Source organism: Camarhynchus parvulus, chromosome 7 (genome assembly GCF_901933205.1).
Source record: "Camarhynchus parvulus chromosome 7, STF_HiC, whole genome shotgun sequence".
In the NCBI taxonomy this organism is placed as follows: domain Eukaryota; kingdom Metazoa; phylum Chordata; class Aves; order Passeriformes; family Thraupidae; genus Camarhynchus; species Camarhynchus parvulus.
In genome coordinates this window covers 32,639,727-32,662,706 of record NC_044577.1, presented here as the reverse complement: position 1 = coordinate 32,662,706, position 22,980 = coordinate 32,639,727, and the positions used below count along the sequence as shown (strand labels likewise).

Sequence of the window (22,980 nt, the reverse complement as noted above, 5' to 3'; positions counted from 1 at the left end):
GTTATCTTTGCTCTCTTCTCCCAAAATATCCCAAAATATTCATCTTTTGACCTCAGCAGACTGTCCTTGGGTAAAGTCCTCATCACCTCAGTGATAAATTTTCTAGGATTTGCAAGCAAAGAGCTGGAACAAATTCTGAAAAGCTGTAATCTGTATTTCTACAATTTTGAACTTAAAGATATTGTAGTAAGTTTTTACCAGAATCAAATAATTGCTGCATGGTTAAAGCCCAGCTGAAAAATTAAAATTCAGACTGCTAAATGAGCCAGTATTCTGACACAGGTTGCCAAACCAGAAAGGCAAACATCTTATTTTAGCTTGGAGTAAAATTTCAAATCACAGTGTCCATTCAGTATCAGCATGCAATTATGGGAGTGAGGAATTGCACACAAGCCTTTCTTTTTTCACTCTCTTTTTTTTTAATAGAGTCCTTCTACAATGGCATTTTCATTAACAGGAAATACCTGTTGTCTGTAGAAAAATAATTTGTCTTGCTTTTTGAAGACTAAATTACCTTCTCTAAAAGATTAGCTGAAAACCACTGTATAAACTCATAGGCATTCCACGTTAAATAACAAAAGTTTTGCTTCTTTCTGGTGACCCCTAGTGATGCATTTTGTGAGAGAGTTCAAGAGTAAACCCAGCATGTTATTTACTTCTGAAACGCAGATAAGGCATCTGGAAGATTTTATCTGTATGATTTTGCCACTAGCCCATAATTCAGGGAACTGGAAAATAAAGGCCCAGGAAACTTATCAGTGTGTGATTGTTGATTTGAAACCCAAGTGGAGCTGAGGAGGAACGTGAGCTGGCAGGCACAGACAGCACCAAGCAGCAGAACAGCTTCTGGGGGACAGCCACCGCCCAAAATCAGCCTCTTGGCTTTAAGGGACCACTTTCATCATGTGCTTATCACCAAGAAGTTTTCACACAGCTCTGCCCATATTTGCCTCATGATCTCAGTGTCACAGACATCTTTTATGAAAAATCCTTTCTTTAGGAATTTTCCTCCTGGGAAGCTGAGAAGCCTCAGGAACAAAATGTAAACATTGATTATCTGCTGCTGTGGAATGCAACAAGTAGATCTTTGATTGGCCCATGTTAGATGTTTCTAGTTATTGGCCAATCACAGCCCAGCTGGCTCGGACAGAGTATCCAAGCCACAAGCTTTTGTTATCATTCCTTCTTATTCTATTCTTAGCTAGCCTTCTGAGAAAAGCCTTTCTTCTATTCTTTTAGTATAGTTTTAATGTGATATATATCATAAAATAATAAATCAAGCCTTCTGAAACATGGAGTCAGATCCTCGTCTCCTCCCTCAACCTGAGACCCCTGTGAACACGGTCACATCTCAGTGCTGTTATTTAAAGAAAGCCCCATCCTGTTTTGGCTCCTCTCAGGGCTCTCAGTGAGGTAAGACAGTGAAACAGACAAGAATTGGGCAGCAAAATGGGAGAAAAAGCAGCTGTTGAGAAGAATTTAATTTTTATTTTCATAGATATCTGAAACTTATTTCAAACCTGTTTCATGAGGGTGCACGAGAAGGATGGATGCCTCTCTCCCTTTTGCCTGGCCATTCTATTCCATGACTGAGGCAGAGCTTGCTGAGCAGTAAATCCAGCAGGAGAGAGCTCCTTGCTGCATTCCAGGGAAGGGCTGGGTGGCCTCCAGCCAGCCCTGCCCTGCTCCTGCAGTCTCACACTGTGGCCCATGCAAATAGAATTCACAGAATGACCAGGTTGGAAGAGACCTCCAAGATCATCGAGTCCAACCCAGCCCCAACACCTCAACTGAACCCTGGCGCCCAGTGCCACATCCAGGCTTTGTTAAACACACCCAGGCATGGGGACTCCACCACCCCCCTGGGAAACCATTCCAGTGGCTGATCAGGAGCCATTTGTGTGCCCAAGTCACTCTGCTCAAGCCAAGGGCTGTGACAGGAGCTTTAGCAGAAGGTTTTGGTGCTGTTGTGCCTCCCGTCCCTGTCCAGGGGCTCTGCTTCCTTCCTGCCCTGCCTCATCCTACCTGCTGCTCTCCAGCTCCTGCTCAAATCTTTTCCTTGGACATTTTGTCTTCCCAGTACCCTTGTTCCTAGGGAAAAGTGTAGGAAAGCATTACTTGCTTCATCTCTAATCACAGAATCACCGGGTTGGAAGAGACATCCAAGATCATCGAGTCCAACCCAGCCCCAGCACCTCAGCTAAACTCTGGCACCCAGTGCCACATCCAGGCTTTGTTAAACACACCCAGGGATGGTGACTCCACCACCTCCCCAGGGAAACCATTCCAGAACTTTATCACCCTTTCTGTAAAAACTTAATCACAGCAGCAAGGTGGAACTTTACATTTTTAGCAGTTCTTTTGCAAGTCTCTGTACCATGCTCAAACAATTGAGCCTTGGTTTGATAGCACATGAAAATAGAAGAGTGTGTGTCTAATTTTAAACGTGTTATTTAACATGCAATACCATGGGAAATTCAAGGCTGTTGGTCCTGTCCAAGTCCACTGATTTTCACTGGGAACAGAACAGCCTTACAGTGAACAGAGTTTGGCTCATTTTTTCATTGTAACAGCTGTCCTCCAACTCATTTTCATTAAAAAAACATTGAGATCAGCCTTACATGTCACAGATTCCCCTTTGCATAGGTCTACATTTTTTTCTCCTGAATCACCCTATTGAAAAAATAACATTCATCATCTTGATATCTGTATTACTAAGGCAAAGGAAGGCAAGAAAATTCCCCTTCTGTTTTTATAGTAGAAAATTTATTGCAGGTTGCCAGAATCTGGAGTGATTAAGTCATATTAAAGACATTTCTGTCTTCTGAAATTTTATATTTGGTTAAAGAACACAGTTTGATTTTCTATGTGACAATATTTCTTCACTGTAATACAAATATTTCTGTCCTTCCCCAATGGGTCACAATGAAGTCAATAAAATATGCAGACAAGAAATGCAAGCAGCATTTGGCTCAATATAAAGATTGATAATGTAACCACCTAAAAAAAGTACTTTTTATCATCATAAGTCTCTCCTGGTTTTTTATAGTTTTCAGTGAGCAAAACAATCCATCATACTTGAACTTCATACACGTTCCTGGAGCCAATATTTAGTACAAGTCAATTTTTAATTATGATATTTTTATAAAACCAACAATTTATTTCCTGACTTTGTGAAACACTTTAAACAGCAAGTCATGGATATAAATTATGCAAATCTCAAGGGACCCCAGATTCATTAATCTGACTGGATTTCACAGCAAAGCAGAGCACAGCACAATTGCCTGGCTCTCCCTCTGACACCCCAGAGCAGCAAAGATGGGTACAGCACTGAGGCACAGTGGGAAATCACCATTTTGCTTTACAGCAGAGCGATTTTTAACCTTTTGAATAAAGTGCCCATTATGCTTAGAATACCTGTTGCACTCTCACTTTTAGGGCTAAAGGAAAATGGGTCTTTTAACAGTGAAAGGAGCACAAAGGTTCTCATCTACAGTACTGCACAAAGAGCAGTGAACCCCTACTCCAAAACACCGAGTTTACAGTCAGCCTGTCCACGAACTCGTGCCATGGCTGTGCCTTTCCTACAGAAGGAAATCTGCCCAGGAGGGCTGAGAGCTTGCTGAGCAGTAAATCCAGCAGGAGAGAGCTGGATTTAGAGAAAAGAAATGCCCTGTTTTCCTTCGGCCCTTTGGGAGCAGCAGCCTCGTGCTGGCTTTCCCCCCGAATTTCTGCTTTGAAGGGAAACCAAAAATGCCACTTGTGCCAAGCCCCTTCCCCATGGCCTTTTACTGCCACAGCCCAGAGGCTGCAGAGCTGATGGAATGGCTTTTCCCCCAACCAGTGTGAAGCACAAAGTCTCTTTTCTCCTTCCCATCTCCCATTCTGCTCCTTTCCCAGGCAATTTTGCCTCTCCAGATCCAGCACCTGCTCCTCTCACTTAAGCCAGCTTGTCTGTGCCTCCTTTAAAATTTTTTTTCTGTTTTCCAGCTGTTGTCTGTTTTGGTGGCCACCCCAGTCCTGTCCAGCTGCTGTCTCTCCAGGCCCAGCTGTGCTGGCTCCATCCCCATCCCCTGCTTTGTGTGCATGGGCATGGCCTGCATCCTTCTGGAGCATTCAGCTGGGGCAAGGACAACAACACAGCTCAGGGATCAGTGAGGATAATTTTTGATCAGGCACAGGAGAGAGAATCACAGGATTTAGCCTTTGTTCTTTAATAAAAAGAGCCTTTTGTGTGTCTCTATTTATTTAAAAGTAGGATGGGGTTATTGTCTGGGTCTGCATGAACTGACATCACCCCAAGTTCCTGTAGACCAAAGAGAAGGGGAACTTTTGGAAGGCAAAGCACCCTGGCTGGTAATCCTTTCCAGCTTCTCTTGCTCTCAGTGCCTTTCCTTTCACTTTGTGAAAGTCTGTGCAGGGGACCAGCAGGTGAGAGGGAGCAACTGCAGCATCTGAGGCTGTTTGCTAAAATGTAGCTGGAGAGTAGAGCACGATGGCTTAAAAAAAAATAAAAAATCCAATGGCTTTTTTACCTTTCCTAGGGGACAATTCCCACACACTCCATTCTTTTTTCAGCACTTGAAACAGTTTCTCTTCCTATTTACAGAGTAAGATATACAGTCTGCGCTTCAGTTCATATTTTCTGAACTTCAGATGCTCTTGTCCATATTCAAATATCTCACAGGCAAATGCATATCCTTATTTATACTTCTTATATTAACCCAGTTACATGGTGACTATAAAACTCCATAATAAGAAATAAGAGCTCTCATTGCACATTCACAAAGCCCTCCAAAGAACAGAGGAAGAACAGGCCATAAGCCTCATAAATCCAACTTAATTTATTCATAGGAAGAGTGTAAAAATCGGATATTTTTATATTCCAGGATATTTATGATAAGATGGTGAATGTATAAACCTCCCCCAACAATAATTCAATAATTGATGATAAAATAACAAAATAGATAACAGGTTTCAAAATACTTGCATCAGAAGAGTGAAATATTGTAAACAATAACATGGTTGGTAAGCATTCCATCAAATCTGCAGTGGGGTGAGGGCAAGAATATATCTCCAAAACTTTCAGAGCTCTCTGATCCCCTGATCCAGAATCTTCCAGCTTCACTGCTTCAGTGTCTGCAGCAATAGGCAGACATTTTCCTTTCATTAAATAGACCCAAGTAATGGGGGAGAGATTCTTGCATCATGGTCATTTTTGGTCTCCAGAGAGTTTTTCAGGCATTATATCCATGAGATACAATGCCTGTTTTCCCAGTCAGTGTGGCTGGGGGCATCTCTGGGTTTTTACTTTCCACACAGAGGACTTGTTTTGGTCACACCCATGTTCTGAGACAAGGAAAAGTGACAATTTGGCCAGTGCCAGCACACAGAGCTCCCTCAGTGCCAGGACAGAAGGTCCTCCTGAACCAACCATGCCATGGCTCTTGCTCAGGTCAAGTCCCTTGCTATAGAGGCAAGGGACAAATCCAGCTTGGAAAAAAGATATTTTGCTCAAAACACCCTGATCTTTACCTTTCAAAAGAAAGAAATTCCCTGTTTTCCACCCCAAATATGTTGACAGATGTTGCTCTGAAAGCAGATGTTTTCACCGCATTCTCCCCTACCCAAGTTCCCCTCCCTGCTATGCACATATCAGCAGCACAAAATGCATCCTCGCTTTCCCTTTTGCTGGGCTAAGCAAATTAATTTCAACCTATACTTTAAAAGCAAGCTCTTCATTCTCCTGATTACCCTAATAGCCTTTCCCACTGCTTGTGCAAATCAGAACAAGCAGGCAGGGATCCAAATGAGCTCTGTACAGTGGCACTAATTTAACTGTTGCTTTACTGCATTTCCAGCACTGCTTTTCACATTGCAGTGGGAGCAGTCACCTTGTGATCCATTAGCACAGCCTTTTTTTATTAAACCCAATTCTATTGGTAATCCTCAGGCTTGCTAATGTACTGCTCTGCCCTGGGAGTGTTCAAGGCTCATTTGTGTGTGAGCAGGACACAAAAGGGTTTTTGGAGATGGTTCTGGATAGCTCTGTATAAGATATGTGCCTGCTCAATTCACTGGGATTTGCTGGAGGAAGGAGGGAAATGAATGTGCAGCAACAAAAGGAAATTCTGTGTGACTCAGCTAGAAAGGCAAAAAGCAGGAATCCAGTAAATATCAGTCTTTAGGATAATAGCTTTCACTGCTCAGCTATTCTTCACAGGTTCCTTATCTAAAGCCTCCGTGGCACTCACTGAGGAGAGAGAATCCAACCCAGGAGCCTCACAGGAGAAAAGGATGCACACTCTGGGCCCACTTCTCAACCACTCAACAATTATGAATGCTTTTTCTTGATCATTGAGATTAGATATCAAGCAAAGAGGACTTCCCTATGTGGAAGCAAGCTTCTGATTTACAGTATTTCTGCTTATAGAACTTATTTCTCCCGTTTAAGGTTGTTCAAGTGTTTGTCAAGGTCAGTTTTCTGTCAGGGGCCAACAATGCAAAATTTGTGCTCGTGTGATTTTGTGTGATTATGAAATTCCTCTTGCTGCTCTCAGAAACTGCAGCACAAGCAATCATTCCTGCTTTGTTCTTCCCCATTAAAGTGGCTGTGAAACACTCCACGAAATGCAAATGCAGATCCTCCCGCTCCTTGCCTGACAGCAGCTTACAAAACTGATGGGGAATCTCTTCGTAGCTCTGCTTTATTTTATTCCCCCCAGGCATCCAGGTGAGTCTATCTTTCTCTAGGAAAGATAAGAATTCCTGCCTGCCTTTTTAAAATCCAGTTTAGGGAGAAACAGCCAGCACCACCAAAGCCCCTGTAGTGTTGGAACCCAGGACATCCCTCTGGCTGTCCTGAGCAGCCAAGACCCTGCCCAAGACCCTGCCAGGGGCTCAGAGACCCTGGCACAGAGTCCAAGATGCCCCTGTGGCTTTGATTATGACCCGTGGAGCAAGTTACCAACCATACATGAAGATCTGCAAGCCATGACAAATTAAGTAGAATAATAGTGAAGTTATCACGGGGTGGAAAAGTAGATTTTGGGGGTTTTGGTATGGGGGTTCAGGAGGCAAGATGGAGGGATCTGGGTGTGTCCAGCCTTTCTCCTTCTTCTTCTTGGCCTCCACCTTCTGCTGTGATGTTGGCACTTTGGGATTGGTTTAGAGTAGAAGCTCACTGTCTAACATAGGTGATAGGTATTGGAAAGTAATTGTAAACATTGTACACGTAGTTTTTCATATAAAGACATAACACTGCCCTGGGGGCAGGCAGAGTGCCTCTGACTGCCTTGCTGAGCGGACCTCGGCAGGGCAGGAGAAAGAAATTTATAGATAAGATACAATAACCAACCTTGAGACCGAGAAATGAAGAGCCCTGACTCTTTCTTCAAGCGCCGGGCTGGGAAAAGAGACTTTCAAGCTTTTCTCGAGGACACTCTAAGCAGCAGAGATCCCAGAGCTGTAGTTTGCCTGCCTCCACCTCCCAGAAGAACATGCCACCCACACATCTAGGAGGGACCAAGCCCACCCTTTTTTTTTTTTCAAAGCCAAAGAGGGGTTTTGAAGCAGCAGAGCGATCCCATAGCCCAGATGGCCTTGGAGACCACCACAAGTCCCTTCTCCCTGGCTGTGTATTAAATACAGGAAAGTCAGCCTAAATATAGACATGTTGAAATAAAACACCTCTTTCTAGAGTGAATTAGATAATAATTTTACCCAAGAACTGAAGGAGAAGATTACTTATTGCTGTCTGGTGTCTGCAGAGAGCCACAGTTTCATCTTAATGATGCTCTGGCATTCACACTCCAGCCCTCAGCAAGCACTCACAATTAGCAGAAAAAGGGTGCTTCTTGTGCATTAGTTTCTGTATTTGACTTGAGGAGGCAAATGAGTAAAAGTAAATAAATGTGAACTGTTAAACCATGGGACTCAATATGGTTCTGGAAACAGGAGCTGGAAGTTTTAATTGCAGACAGAAAGATTTTGAGATCATTGAGCTCCCCCCCTCCATCATCTGACACTAATGGCTGTGGTTTCCCAAATCAAACCCCAGAATTTACAGCCAGGCTCAGCACCCACTCTGCTCAGATCCTTTTCCACAAGCAGTAATGACCACTAATGAAACAGCCAAAAGCCCAGGTGGCTCTCCTGCAAATGTACATTTCAGAGCCCCAGACCTGATCCTGCAGCTGCCAGCTTCACCCTGGGAAAACCATTAGCAGCTGGCTTCACGTCTAGGAAAAGAAAATGAAATATGTTGCATTTTCACAGCCATCAATCAGCAGATGCAGTGCCAGGAAAGCTTCATAATGATGTAGCTATCACCAACTGATTTTGCAAAAAAAGAAAAAATAAAAGTATTTTTTGGAGGAAAACGTGTGCAAAAAAATTCAGCAACAGATGAGCTCAGTGCACACCTGTGTGTGGTGTGATCCCTTCCTTGCTTGGACAGGAGAGGATTGAGGTCAGAAAGCAGCCAGACAGGGCTCACCCTGCTCCCTAAGGATGGCAGCAGGAGGGCACATTTCAGCCTCAGCACCTCCCCATGGAGCCATGGCAGGGGCTCGGCCCCAACCTCACATGATTAAAGGAGTGTCTTCTCCTGCCCTGCTGAGCTTTCTATTATTCTGTGGAGAAGAGAGTTCTGAGAGCAGAAAACCTTAAAATGAAATAAAGATGGAACTTTAGAGTTGCACAATGATGCAAGTAAGCCCAGAAATAAATTTAAAGAAAAAAAAAATCAATGAATAAAATGTCACTTTTGGTGTTTGACTGGGTTTCCTTCTTCTTAATGTTCTGCAAAATGGCTGAAAATTATCAGCAGCATCACTGCTCCTAAGTGTTGTATTTCCAAATGTTTTTTTCTGCTTTTACCCCTTTTTATTATCTTCACTGTTTTCCTGAGAGAGACACTGAAATGCCTGGCATGACTCATGCTGTGAGCAATCCTTCTGTGAGAACTGAATGAGAACAGGCTGATAACAAGGGTGATTTCATTAAAAAGAGCTCAGCCCGGTGCCTGCTTCCAGGGGATGCTATTGAAATTATGCATGCAGAACCCCAGCTCTGTCATATTGGCTCAGCTCATGTTTTCCATGGCACGGGAGAAAGTCCCTTTGTCATTTCAGTGGAGAAAGGCTGGAGATGATTGAGGTAAAGCAGCAGGAGGAGACCAACGTGGTTAAGTCACACGGGCCAACTGTCCATGTATAACACAGTGATGGAGGGGAAAGCAGAGGGCAAACTAAAATTAAGCCAAAAGGACACAGAAGACAAGAGGCTACACATCTAGGACATGGAGAGGATGCACAGAGAGCTGGTTTGTACAGCAGGCAGAGTGCAGAATTGCCATGCCCTGTATTCAGATATTTCCTGTTAATATTGATGGGAACTCTGCACTCACTAATGCTGGAATGGACAGTCTGTCTAGTGAGCAGGCATGGAGAGAGGCATGTTTAATTAATTTTACAGTCATGGGCAGAAAGGTCAGATGACAGCCTGTGAGTAAAATCCCCAGCAGCCAGATTGGACAAGAGAATTTTAAAAAAAGTACAGGGAAAAAAAAAAAGTATTTGAGAGGAAAGCAAGGTCAAGTCTGGACTCACCCTGGTGGTTGTTCACACCTCTCCAACAGAAAATAAGGTCTTAATTTTGCTGCAGGTCACCAGGTAAGAACAGCCTTATTGCAGGAAATCCTGGTCACTTCAGAGACAACATAGTTCACTTTAATTGTTCCCTCTGGGTAGAACAGTGCAGTTACAAGTCACAAAACAGATGCTCACATGAGACCTGGTACCAGCACTGAAGAGAGCAGCACTGCCTGGCACAATCAGACACCCGGCACCCACCTCAGCAGTGGGAATGGCTACAAATGCATGTGTTCACTGAGAATATTCATTTTTCTGTCCTTTTCCCGTGGATAAGCACGGAACAGTGACAGATGGAGGTACAACCCCAGGCAGGAGGGAAAGACCCAACTCCTTCCAAGGCAAGGAAGCATTCAGTGCCCTGAAGAAGCTGACAGGACATACCAGGGCAGCAGCTGGCTATTCCTCATGGCCAGAGATGGTGGAGAAAAAGGGAAAGCAGCCTGAGCAGGGCTGGAATAGGGTTAGCCATGATTTAAGTGGTGAGACACCTTGTGTGGTGATCATTGCTCACAAAACTCCTTCACCCTGAAGAAGCTGACTGTCGCAGACACCTTTTATGAAAAATCCTTTCTTTAGGATTTTTCCTCCTGAGAAGCTGAGAGGCCTCAGGAACAAAATGTAAACAATGGTTATCTGCTGCTGTGGTATGCAACAGGTGCATCTCTGATTGGCCCATGTTGGATGTTTGCAATTAATGGCCAATCACAGTCCAGCTGGCTCAGACAGAGAGTCGGAGACACAAACTTTCGTTATCATTCTTTCTTATTCTATTCTTAGCTAGCCTTCTGATGAAATCCTTTTTTCTATTCTTTTAGTATAGTTTTAATATAATATATATCATAAAATAATAAAGCAAGCCTTCTGAACCATGGAGTCAGATCCTGGTCTCTTCCCTCAACCTGAGACCCCTGTGAACACGGTCACACGCTGACAGGACACTACCAGGGCAGAGCAAATATTTCCCCTTCCATCTATCAACACACCAAGCTACAGTGGGAATTCTCACAAACCAGGAAACCCCAAATGTGCAGCTGCAACCCCAAATTTCACCTCTGCAATTTGCTCCTGGTGCCTGTAAAAGATGATCCAGCCCTTGTGGCACCACCAAGCCCCGATTTCTGGAGGACCTGTGGTTCCTGCAGCTCCCAGGACAGATGACAGAGCAGTGAGCCAGCATTTCATGTCACTCTTATTGTGAGCATGTGGCTTTGATGCATGCATTGCTCAAAGTAGCAAAACCCATCTTGGAAATGCCATTTATTTCCAGACAGTATAATAAAGAAGAAAAAAGCCTAACTGGGTACTTAATTTGCAGTCATTAATTTACTTTCATGGCCTTTGTAGGGTGAAGGCAAAATAATATCAATGTTGAAGGCAAAGGAGAGTAGTGCAGAGCCATTAACAGGGAAAAAGAGCAGGTAATAGAAAGGGAACATAAATGCATTCAAAACCTTTTTTTTTTTGCTTCATTTTTCTCAGAGCCATTTCATTACAATCAGATATTTAGCAGTTTATTTCAAGACCTTAATAAGAACACAAGGCACAAAAATGAGAGAAAGAGCTAAAAATGGGCATACCACCATGAGTAAAAATAAAATCATTAGAAACAAAAGTTGCCTTCAAAAATGAACACAGAACTTCTGACATCCAAAGGGCAAAATCAGAGGCAAAAATTCAGTGCTTAACGAGAAAAAGTAAAAAAAATGATGGTTTGAGATGCTACAAACCAGCCAGACTGCCTTCCATGCGGGTTCCTCCTAATGATTTGCAACTTGCAGAGTTATTAGGAAAATTAAGACTGGAATTTGTTACTGAGCACAGTGCACAGAAAACACAGCAACCCATTAGACCTGTGCACATGGATTTGAGAGGCCACAGCTGGACTACTGTGACTAATTTTGATCATCCTGCAGAAATAAAGCTGGGCAAATTAGAGGCAGTTCAGAAAGTGAGCTGCAATGCTAACGAGGGACCTGGAAATGTGACCTGAAAGGAAAGTGAAAAGGAAATGGGCTTACCTCAGAGAAGGGAGCACTGGAAGGGGCTGTGGTTGTTCTTGTTACATGTGGAGCAGGGAGACAACAGCTGGGTATGGCCACAGGTGGTGGAGAAAGAGGGAGAGCAGCCTGAGCAGGGCTGGAACAGGGTTAGCCATGATTTAAGTGCTGAGACACCTTGTCTGGTGATCATTGCTCACAAAACTCCTTCCCCTGGGACTGGAAGGGGGCAGGCAAACCCCACAGGTGCATGGCTTAGCAACCTTAAATCCTGTCTCAGAAAATAGGGAAATAGGGGAAAAGCTGGTGTGGATTATTAAGAGCCAATTGCAGCATGAGAGCCGGCTCTTTTCTTGCAGCATTACTGGTTTAGTAAGAGGCAAGTGTGAGGTGTGGGGTATCCTGCCTTCACCGGCATCTCCAGGACAAGGAGTTAATTGTTTTTGTTAATTTGTAATTGCAGAGACAGGGAAATGGGGCTGAGGTCCCATCTGCTGAGGTGTCTGACCCCTGAACCCAGAGCTGCCCACAGCAGAGCAAGCAGAGCTGCTCTTCCCTTTCATGAAAAGCACAGAGGCTTTTTTTCCACTCTTTCACACTGCAATGAAACAAATTCTTTTGAAATGTTTAGTAAAAGCACATAGAAAGAGAGGGAAAGGGAGAAAAATCCTTTTCTCCTCCCCTTTCCCCACATCCACAACCCCCTAGTAGCCATCAGCCCAGGAGACAGTGACATTAATTTGGGAACTTTTGCTCAGGCAGACCCAGAGCAGAGCCCAAGCCCCTCATTTTGTGTTTTCTCATGTGCTTTGATTATGCCAAAGTGCAGAGCTTTCTCCCTTTTCTTTTCTCCCTTTGTGCCCTCCAGCAATTCTGTACTAAAAATCACACAACAAGAACTTCAGTGGAGGAACACGTTCTGTGAAAACCTCAGCTGTGCCGAGCCAACGTTTTCCAACAGAGGGGAAAAAAAAAAAATATTTCCATCAGAAAGCTCACAGCCTGCTCCAACACCAAGATTCCAGAGGCAGCCAACTTTAAGTGCCTCGTAATTCTGCATATCAGGGTCGCCAGTCAGGCACCCAGAAAACAAGGAGCACAGGAGTAATGATCACCCCTGACACGGCTGGAGTGACTTATCCAGCACGACACAGCCCTCGTGGCAGCCCTATCCATCACCTCCCCGGGCCAGCATTCCTGGAGTCATTTTTTCCCTCCAAAACATCAATACTAGCTAACATTTTTTTAAACACTGCCATCCATTTCAGTCAATCTTATTCTTCATAATTCCGGTTTCTTTCTGTTGGGAAATTGGAGTGTATTTCACAGTGTGAAGTGTCAGGAGAACAACTGCGTCAAGGAACAACATCCTTTCCCCTGCCACTTACATTTGTTTGCTCTAGCAAGATGTACACGGTCACCCCAGCAAGAGATTAACTGTTCTGATGCACCACCACAGCCTGAGCACCTCCTAGACATACTAAAAACCTCAACATTCAAAACCTCTGCATGAGCAGAAATCAGATTTTTAGGTGGTTTGATCTTGCTGCCCAGCCTTCTGCTGCTTTTTTCCTTCCTTCACGACATTGGATCATTTAGATAAAATCTTAATGGTGAAGCTGCTGCTTGGCTGGGTTCTCCATGCCATTGCCTTGGCCTATTTATATGCAATAATCTCCCCAAGAGCTTATACTTTTCACTTTTATCAGGCAAAAAGCATGCTGCAATTAACATATAGTATCTCACTCTAGTTACTTGCTACTGAATCCAAATACTCAGGGGCAAGCTGTTAGCAGGGAGAGAGTAAAACAAGCACAGAAAATCCATGACAAGCCCTGAACAGACAGGGGTGTGAAGAAGCCCCCCCTTGTTGTTGAGCAGCAGGGGAATGCTTGGAGTCCTCTCCTCAGAGGGACCTGCAGATATTCCCATGAGGAGCACAGCTCCAGCACTGGGAGCTGCTCAGAGAGATGACTCCTTTGCCAAAACAACCCAAAAAAACGCGAAACGACCCCGAACAAGCTCTCTGCTGAGAGCACACACCCAGCAATTGAGCATCCCTGAAGTTCACAGAGTTATCTCGTGCGTGACAATCCCTGGGGATGCTGTTGGATGCAGGGACGTTCAATGACCTTCCCTGGTCCTTTCCTGCCCTGTTTGCTTTGACCTCCCATTGCAGTGCCCAGGTGTCCCGTGGCTCCTTGCTGCTCAGCCTGGAGCTCAGGACAGCAGGGACAGGCAGCCTGTCCCCAGAGCATCCCTCTCTTTCTCCTGCTGGCAAGGTTTTGCCTTGTGGACAGGGATTTTCCCCCTCTCAGTGTAAGAGGTGCTAACTCAGCTGTAGTGTTAATTTTACATGGGCCACAAGAAGTGATTAATTGGTTTGTTCTATTTAATCTTGACATTATTTTTTAACAGGTCCAACTTCTGCTTGATCTGGCAGGAAAACAACTCCTATTTTAGTTACTTTAAATATAATAACTATATAATATAGTGGTTATGCACCTGTCTTTTAAAAAGGGTGAAAAACAGTCTCCTCTGCATATTTCATGTGCACACTCATATGATGGCATGTCAGTTCTTTACATCCCACTCTCAAAGAAAGGAGATTTAGCTTAATGACTATTTGCAGAGGCTTTTGCAAAGAGCTGGGCTGCCATTTCTCATGTAATCACAGCCAAAATAACCTGCTGTTGTGAGGAATCTTGGAAAGGACTTTGGTGATGTGAAAATACTGCAAATCATTATTGCAAATAAGATTTAATCTGCATAAAAATCTATGTCATTCTTGGCATGCACCCACAAGGTCTGTCTCCTAAGAAAAGGTTTGCCTTGAAAGAGAAAAGGGAATTTGTCCTGCCTTAGAAGAGGATTTTAAATGATGGGACACGTTCCAAGAATAGGTCTGAGAAGAAAATATGGAGACTGCAACCCTATGATCAGAGTGATAATGTTTTTTGGTCCCTGATTAAAGGGAAAAAATCCACTTTGATGTGCTCTCTGCAGCCAGGAATCATGATGAATAAGCAACAAATACCAAGAAATGAGCTTGAGAGAAACACAGAAATTAACCGTGGCTTGTGGCCACTGGAGTCAGGCCTGCCCGGCCTCGCCATGGCAGTGACTGAGACCCCAGTAGCAGGTCAATCAACACATTTCCATTGGGACCATGAAGAACTGCAACCCAAAAGGTCCAAAATGATGGTAAGGGCAGCTGTCTCTCAGGATGGATGAAAACTGTGGTGCTGTTGAAGAAATATGTAAAAATCTTGCAGGAGTATCTAGGGGAGGCATTCCTTTAGGTGCTTGTACTGTATGGGAGATAAATTACAATTAGACATCCTTGCTTGAGGTGATTTGCATTTTGGACCTGGCTGTCTCACAGACAGAATTTAAAAAAAATAAAATAAAATAAAAAATAAAAAAGAGCTCATCCTAAAGCATTTCATGTGAATGAAGGAAATGGAGATCAGGAAAACAAAACCACAGGGATAATTCTCCTTGGAGCAAACCCAACACTGTGAGTGCCCTTGGGAGAGTGTTTTGGGTTAACAGGGGGTTCAAATGGCACCAGTGACACTTTTCCCCACATCAGCAAGATCTACCATAATTTCATTTTGAATCTGACAAGCTATTTAGCCTAGAGAAAAAGAGCTATATTTTTCTGAAAGTTTAATTTTTTTTTTCCTTTCGATGTCTTTGCAAACAAAATGCCTCAATGCCTCCTGCTTACAAAATGTTTAATTTTAGGCTGAAGAGGGGTTTAGCTTGAATTTCAATACTATCAATCATTCTCTGTGATTTTAAAGATTTTATTTCTCTGGGAAAATTGGAAAGATTTTACTTCAAATGGGAAAAAGTAACTTTTCCTCAGTGGACCAGTGATTTGCAAATCATCTGCACACTAAATCTTCTGTATGCTGGTAACATCTGTTCAACAGTTGCCTTTTTTCAAAATTTACAGCAACACACCATGATAGCCATGTCTTTCTGTCCCTCCTACAGGCAATCCTTCACTCTCTGCTTTGCTCTGGGAGCTGTCTGTGCTTATATTATTGCAGCAGAAAAATGCAGAGCATTAGCATCTGTTAATCCTTTTATACCTCAAGCCTTCACATGTTTGTCCCACTCTGCTTTTCATTGTGCCTTCATGCCTCTGGAATAGCCTCAAAATTCCAGATACAGCAAAATAACCCATGAGTGTATCCTGGCCCTGTGGTGCTGCTGGGGGGCTGTTTTAGAATTAAGATAATTCAGTGGTTTAAGTGTGTTTGCTGGATCCCTAGGAGCAAACTTTTACCCCACTTTGCAGTATTTAGCCATTCAGATGTCATTAATATCAAGCCAAGCTGCTGGATCTACATGTTCTGTGAGGGAATAACCTAGATTTGAGTGCCTTGCTTTGCAGCAGACATTTATTTCAGCATACAATAGAAAGGATGAAATGGAACTTGACTTTAGCCCAGAGTGTTCCTGTGGCATGGCAGAGGAGCAATGAGAGGCTGAGGAATATCTAGCAGAGATCTTCACAGTAAATTTGGACCCTGGATTTCCTTCCACACCACATTTTAAAGCCTTTGTGGGTTAAAAATAGAATCCTAGAGTAGCCTGAATTGGAAGGGACCCACAAGGGTCATGGAGGGAGAGCTGAGAGATCATCACAGAGAGCTGCAGTCCGTGGCAAAAAAGGGCAAGCTTGCTTAAGCGGCATGGGGTGAGAATGGGAGTCCAGCAAGGAGGCATTTTTGTATTAGACCTGCAGGTTTTCTTCAAGAAAATATGCATTTTATAAGCAGAATTGAATATGCATCAGTGAAAAGAAAAACTCAAAGAGAAGAAAAACTCAAAGAAAGAAAAACTCAAAGAAGAGAAACAGCATTGGAAGTTGCCAAAGTTAGAGCATTCTAATTTATATTTATATTTGAATAGTTAACAAAATTACAGAAAGGAGAGTGGTTTCAGTGGGAGGGGATCTGCCATGAAGCACCCAAATGCTCAGGCCATTGCCCCAGCACATGGCAGTCATGGTTTGAAGTCAGGGAAAATCAGCCAGCTCCAAATCTGCCCATGAAGCTCAAACCCAGCAGAAAATGTCCCCAAGTCACCCTGCCCCTCTCACCTGGTTTTTTGCCTTCTGCTGGTCCTGTTCTGCTGCCTGTGCCCCAAACACACCCAGTGCCTCTCAGAGCATTCCTGCTGCTTGCAAGCAACATTTATTCAACCCATTTCACTATCAGGGCTAAAGTGGGGCCCTCATTGCTGAAAGCAAAAGATGGGCATCATGGGGGATAATAAAAGAGAAGGGGCTCTTGAAGTCACCTGTGGGCGAGTGTGAGAGGTGTAAGGGCTGCACCACCACCACTCCTCAGTCTGTCACAGGCAAAGCCCTCCTTGCTCATGGGCTGGCAGGTGAGTTACCCAAACCCCGGGGTCAAAATCATCATTACAGTTTTTAAAATCATCATCCCATTTCTGTGCTACCCCACTCGCCCTGGGGGTGCAGTGGGAGAGGCAGCAGCCACTCCTGCACAGGGAACCACAGCCACTCCCTGCACTATTTGCAGCTGTAGGTTCACACTGCAGCTTTCAAAGTGGCATTTGAAGTTTTAGGGGCATCTAAACCTTCTCTGAACAGGGTTAATTGTAGAAAACTACAGAAAGATTGCTGCCAGGACTTCCAGGCTAAGGCTTAGCTATGTGTGGCTGTGCAGGGTATCAGCAGATGCCAGACAGGTCTACCCGTACAAACCCTCTGCTCTCCAACCAGCTCCTGGAATAGAATCACAGAATCACAAAATCACAACTTCATTAAGAGGAAAAAACCTCTAAGATGGTTGAGTTCAACCTCTGGCCAAACACCACCTTTTCAACTAGACCAGAGCACTGTGTGCCACATCCAGTCAATTCCTGAACACCTCCAGGGATGGTGACTCCACCACTTCCCTGGGAAGTCCATTCCAATGCTTAACAACCTTTTCAGTGAATAATGTTTCTGATTTCCAGCCTGAACCTCCCCTGGCACAGCTTGAGGTTACATCCTTTTGTCATAAAACAACTCATAAAACACAAAATGACCAAAGCCTGACACTCACCAGGTTTCACATAATCAAATTTTACAAGTTTCAAAAGCAACTCAGCAATGACTGCAAATTGCTAAAGAATAAAGTAGCAAATGATAAATTGATTGCCTGCTGGTTCTTTGTGCATTAATTTGTGTTATGGCTTTCCAATCTGAAATTGCTTGACTAGATTTTTGCTGATTGTTTTTTATTTTTAGCTCAAATTGCAAAAGAAATGACTGTGGTAACCTGACTGCATCAAGTCTAATGAAGAATTGATCAATTGTCATATTGTAGGGTTTTTCTGAGCACTGGTTACTGGCCTATCTTCTCAGGATGAAAATTACAGTTATTAGCCAATTACCAACTAAGAATGTAAAACTGAGTCTTGTTTTGATGACAGAAAGATGGAAGAAAACCTGAAATGCTGCCTGTCTGCCTTGTTTACCCAGGGATGGAGATGCACAGATAACATTTTCAGTTGAATTATTCCCTAGCAAAAGAACTGAGGTCTGGTTGCCTCCCCTTTCAGTTCAGTAATGCTATTTTTTAAAGCATGCATTTCACTAAAAGGTATAACTTTATTTCATAATCTAAAAGCATGTTCTGGCTGTTATCAGGCAAGAAGGAGGTGGAAGAGTAGAATGAAAAGCTCAGCATGGAAATGGCTCCACAGAAATAAAAAATTGCTAGGATTCATCTCATCTGGTGAGAAGAAACCGTACTGCATTGTCAGTGTCTGAGGAGCAGAGTGGTTCCCATTGAGAATACTCCATCTGGCAATCTGATTTTCCTTTATTTTCTTTCTAAAGAACACAAAGTGCCAGTGCTATACCTCCTGTAAGAAACACCACGTAGACCATGGTGGAAGAAATCCCCATCCCATTCCAACCCATCCCTGCATGGGAAACCCTCCCACAGCCCCATCAGCCACTGAGGGACAGGGCTCATTTCTGCTCATTTCCTCTCTTCTGGGGACACAGGCATGTTTTTTAAGACAGCAGAAGCTTTAAAACACACCAACCTACACTGTGATCAAAGTTAATTCAGTGTAAATGAGAAGAAATCAGTAGGTTTGCCTTCTGCACGGCTGATCCTGATCAGAGCACAGCTGCCAATAATGTGCACCATATGGGGCAGCAATTGTCTCCTGTTTGTTCCTGTGCCTCCCTAATCCCCTGTGAACGTGCAGATCTGTACCTGCAGCTCTGGCTGCATGGCCACAGAAAGGCAATGGGCTTTACATATATATAATTATGGAGATGCTTTTCCTTGTTGTGGTAATTGCATCCTAAAAGGTTGCACAGGTAGCAGCTGTAAATGTGGTGAAGACTCAGCTGATACCAGCTGGGCTGCATTTTCTTTTACATCAAAAAGCACCTTATAGCTGAAGGCTTTATAAGTTCCTGAAACCTTGCTATTTTTATTGATGGTCCTACTCCTCCTGGAAAATAAGCAGAGATCTGTGGAGCAACCAAAGCATAGATGACCCTAAATAAAATAAAAGGAAAGTCAGTGCCTGTTGGAGCTGAGAAATAAATTCAACTAAATAAAAATAGCAAATACATTTATCTGGAGGTTTTTGTATATAGGAACTGAAAGCCTTGCTGTTTCATGGTGTGAGTAGGCATTACCAGACCTCTGCCAGGTGCTACAGACACAACCAGGTGTGTGAGATTCCCTGGAATTCCATGATGCCCAGGGAAAATGCTGTCTGGAACTTATACAGTCCTGTTTCCATGGGAGGAAGGCACTGATTTCTTTTAGGTTTGAAGATACCATGCCTATATACACCCAATCAGCGCCTTTCAAATGTTGGAGAAACAAACAGTGAGGATTGCTGATAAATTTGGATTTTAGAAATCTATTAGGCTTAATGTCGCAATTCCACGGCTGGGAGTACACAGCTTTATCTTATCACAGTGGCCAGGCAGGCTGCTGGCTATTTCTAGCTCATGACCTTTTATTTCAATATTTTTTAAATCCATCCAGCGTGCTATAATGCATGAGAAGAACTTTTTGCATCCACAGCAGGAGCTGCTATGTGCTCGAGCCTGTTTCATATCAACTCTCTCCAAGTTTCACACAGCCCACAAATGGATGGAGGACGGGGTCAAAGAAAACCTAAATTTTAGTGGAGAGATCCTTCCAGGCTGGTGCAGTAGCTGGGAAGTGGAGCATGTCTGTGTGCATTACTGCAGCACTGTAACAAACACAGCCTTACTCCAAAGGCAAGAGGGAACCCAGCCATTCATCCTAAATGTCAGAGCCCTGACAGAAAAGCCCATTATAAACACGTGAGGAGCTGAAGCCAGTGAATGGGATGAATAACAGCAATGAATAATAGCAAAACAATAGCAGGAAAAATTGCCTGGTCACCCTGCATCCAACAGGAGCTGAATCACACCCAGGACACACAGCAGACCTGGAATTTGGCAGCACTGAGAGCTGCCTGCACTCAGAGTCCCTTATCTGCTCACCAGCCTCTGCTGGAAGCACTGACAGCAAGGGAGTGCTGACACTTTCCCCAGCATAATATCATCCACCTACAGCACTGCATTGAGGAAGTGCAGGAAAATGTGGCCAAAATTCAGCATTATCCGTGGGGGCAGTCTGGAAAAATGTGAGGCTGGCGAATGGTAATTAGCCAGTGTCATAGCTGGGGCGTAGAAACACCTCCAGCTCTCCATGGAAATCAAATTTCCATCTGAATAGAGCCCAGTGGCTTCTAAAATCAAAACCTGTGAGTTTGTTTTTGTTGCTTCTATTTAGGAAAGCTAAATTTGTGACTGCATGCTCAGCTGAGATTAGGAGGTACGAAAGACCCTTTTCCTTTGATTTCACTTTTTCATTCTGAAGGATGAGAGCAAAATAGACCAATCAATAACAATAATTATAATTTTCTTTTTATTGATTTTTATTGAGAAGCCCTTAAAGGCATCATGATTAACTTAGAGATAACTTGAGGAAATTTATGAGGCTTTGAATTCTGCTGTGACACAGCAATAGTAAGTGATTTCTATATTCAGATTCTCAGCCTTCCTGGCTTTAGGACAGAGCCAGAATGAGTGAGGAAGAGATTTGGGCAAATATAATAGAGCTATTGACACAATTTGGCTTTGCTGTTTTTCCTAACTGGCACATTTAATAAATGAGGCTGCATTTTGTAAAGCAGGTGTAGTGGCTTCACCTGGCCTTGTACAACTGCCCATTGCTTTTTATCCATGTGACATTTCCTGTCCTTTTTGTGTCCACCACATTATCCATGAGCAATTTCCATACTGATGAGAGATGCCAGACGGTGATTCTTGGAGATTGAAGCATTTTAAAGGAAAACTATTCTGCTGGACACTTGGCTCATTTACTTCAGTTGGCCACACATGCATTGTCCCTGAAAATAAAAATTTCCTTCATCTGCTCTATTTATAGAATACTGAAGAAAGTGTTGTCTGTCCCATCTGCTGTGACTGTTCTCCAAAATCCACTGTAACCTGCCAGGAAGATACTCAGACTTTGCTCCCACTCTCCACAGGCACCCCTTGTTTTCACCTATTTGATCAGCCCCTCCTGACACTTCCCCTGGCCCCACACAAAATTCTTCTCTGCCTGTCCCTGCATCCTCCTGTGTGAGCTGTGTGCAGTTCATTATTCTGCAAATTATTCAGGGGATACACAAACCAGAAGAATATCTCACATAATCGATTCCTCCTTTCTAAACCACCAGTTAAAAATAGAAATGCAAGGCAAGATAAGAGATAGGAGCGTGAATAAATAATTGTTTGCTCTGGAGCTGAGCATTGGCCCTTGGTTTGTCAATAGTTTATTGCTTTACTCCACAGCAGACCAGGATGACAAGTGACCTTGTTCCCAGACAAATGAAATTCAGATGCATTATAAAGCAACACCTTCAGATTGTAGGTTTTTTTTTGTTTTGTTTTTTTCTCAGATCTGCCTGTTATTCAGTACAAATAACATGTCATATTCTTTTCAGCAGGTGCTCAGCCTCTTGCCTCTTCCTGGGTCAAAATTTCTATAATTACATTCATTTTGCACAATGGCTCATTTATCTCTATCAGTTTTGTCTTATGAATGCTTTGTGACTTGTTCAAGACCTGGCCATTACGAGTGTGTGTGTTTGTACAATGGGCTTCCTTATCAATTCAGTTCAGTAGGAGGTTCCTCTGCTTCTGAAATCTCTGAAAATAGCTTTATTTATTAGCTATCAAGGTTTTTAAATACAGTTATTATGTTTTATCTACCAGAGGGGCACTCATGGTTCAAGCATTTTAATGCAGCGATCGCTGTCACATTGACAACAAATTCCTGCCTCTGAATATCATTAAGAATGAAAATTTTTGTCATCAGCAGGCAGAATAATTGAAGCAAAAATCTTTAAAGTATTGGTGAAATAAGGGCAGGAACTTTTATCTTTAATAAACTGTCAGGTGTTCCTTAGCTACAAATATCTACTAATAGGTGTTTGTTCACCTGGGATGTGCAACCATCAAAAGGAATTTTTAAATGTTGTCAAATGGGTTGGATTCTTCTTTTATTTAGAATATACCATTAAGAGCTTGGAAAGAATTTCCCTTTCCCAACATCTGCCTTTCCTTCTCTACACAAACTCTCTTTCAATGTGTGGTAAATGACAGTTTGGGGAAGTGATGGCACTGACATGCTGAAAGCTTCAGAAACTCTTACCTGAGCTTTTCTACGTCACTGAAATCCCGCCCCTGAGCATGGAAGTGGCTCGTCATTAAAATGTTTCCTTTTGTTTCTAAAACAGAACTATAAGAAAGGGAACACATCCTTTGTCTGCAATTAATTTGGAGTTATGGCTTATTAGCCTCAGCATTTCAGAATGATTTTTCCAAATGAAAATATTTCATAATTTTCCCGTGAAGAGAAAGTCAAACACAACAGAAAAGGTTCTGTTCCACTGTGGACTATAAGAAACAAAAAGCAGAAATGTGAAAATCTGCCACAGAGGGAGGGACCTCAAAAATTTACTGTATGTCATACAAGTGTCAAAAATACCAGTACTCATGCATAATTTGAAATACATATTTTTTAAAATGTATGTATGCTTACATACATATGCCTACATGTATTTTTGGGCCAAACTCCAGACTGAGTTCCCACAATATGGGAGATGATGGCAAGAAGGAAATCTGCAAGTGGGGACCCATCATTCCTGGTCACAGAGCACTCACAGCCCATTGCCAAATGCTGCTCTTGGTTAGCATTGCCTGCATCAGTCACTGGCTT

General features: G+C 43.1%; 1 protein-coding gene across 1 annotated transcript in view; it reads left to right on the top strand.

Moving 5' to 3' along the window:
* The window catches only part of LOC115905814 (von Willebrand factor D and EGF domain-containing protein-like), a 247,084-nt gene that overhangs the window by 10,530 nt on the left and 213,574 nt on the right, over positions 1-22,980 (top strand). Inside the window, exon 2 of the mRNA XM_030952485.1 lies at positions 13,840-13,846. Within this exon, the coding sequence (XP_030808345.1) occupies positions 13,840-13,846 (7 nt within the window). The remainder of the gene's footprint in view (positions 1-13,839; positions 13,847-22,980) is intronic.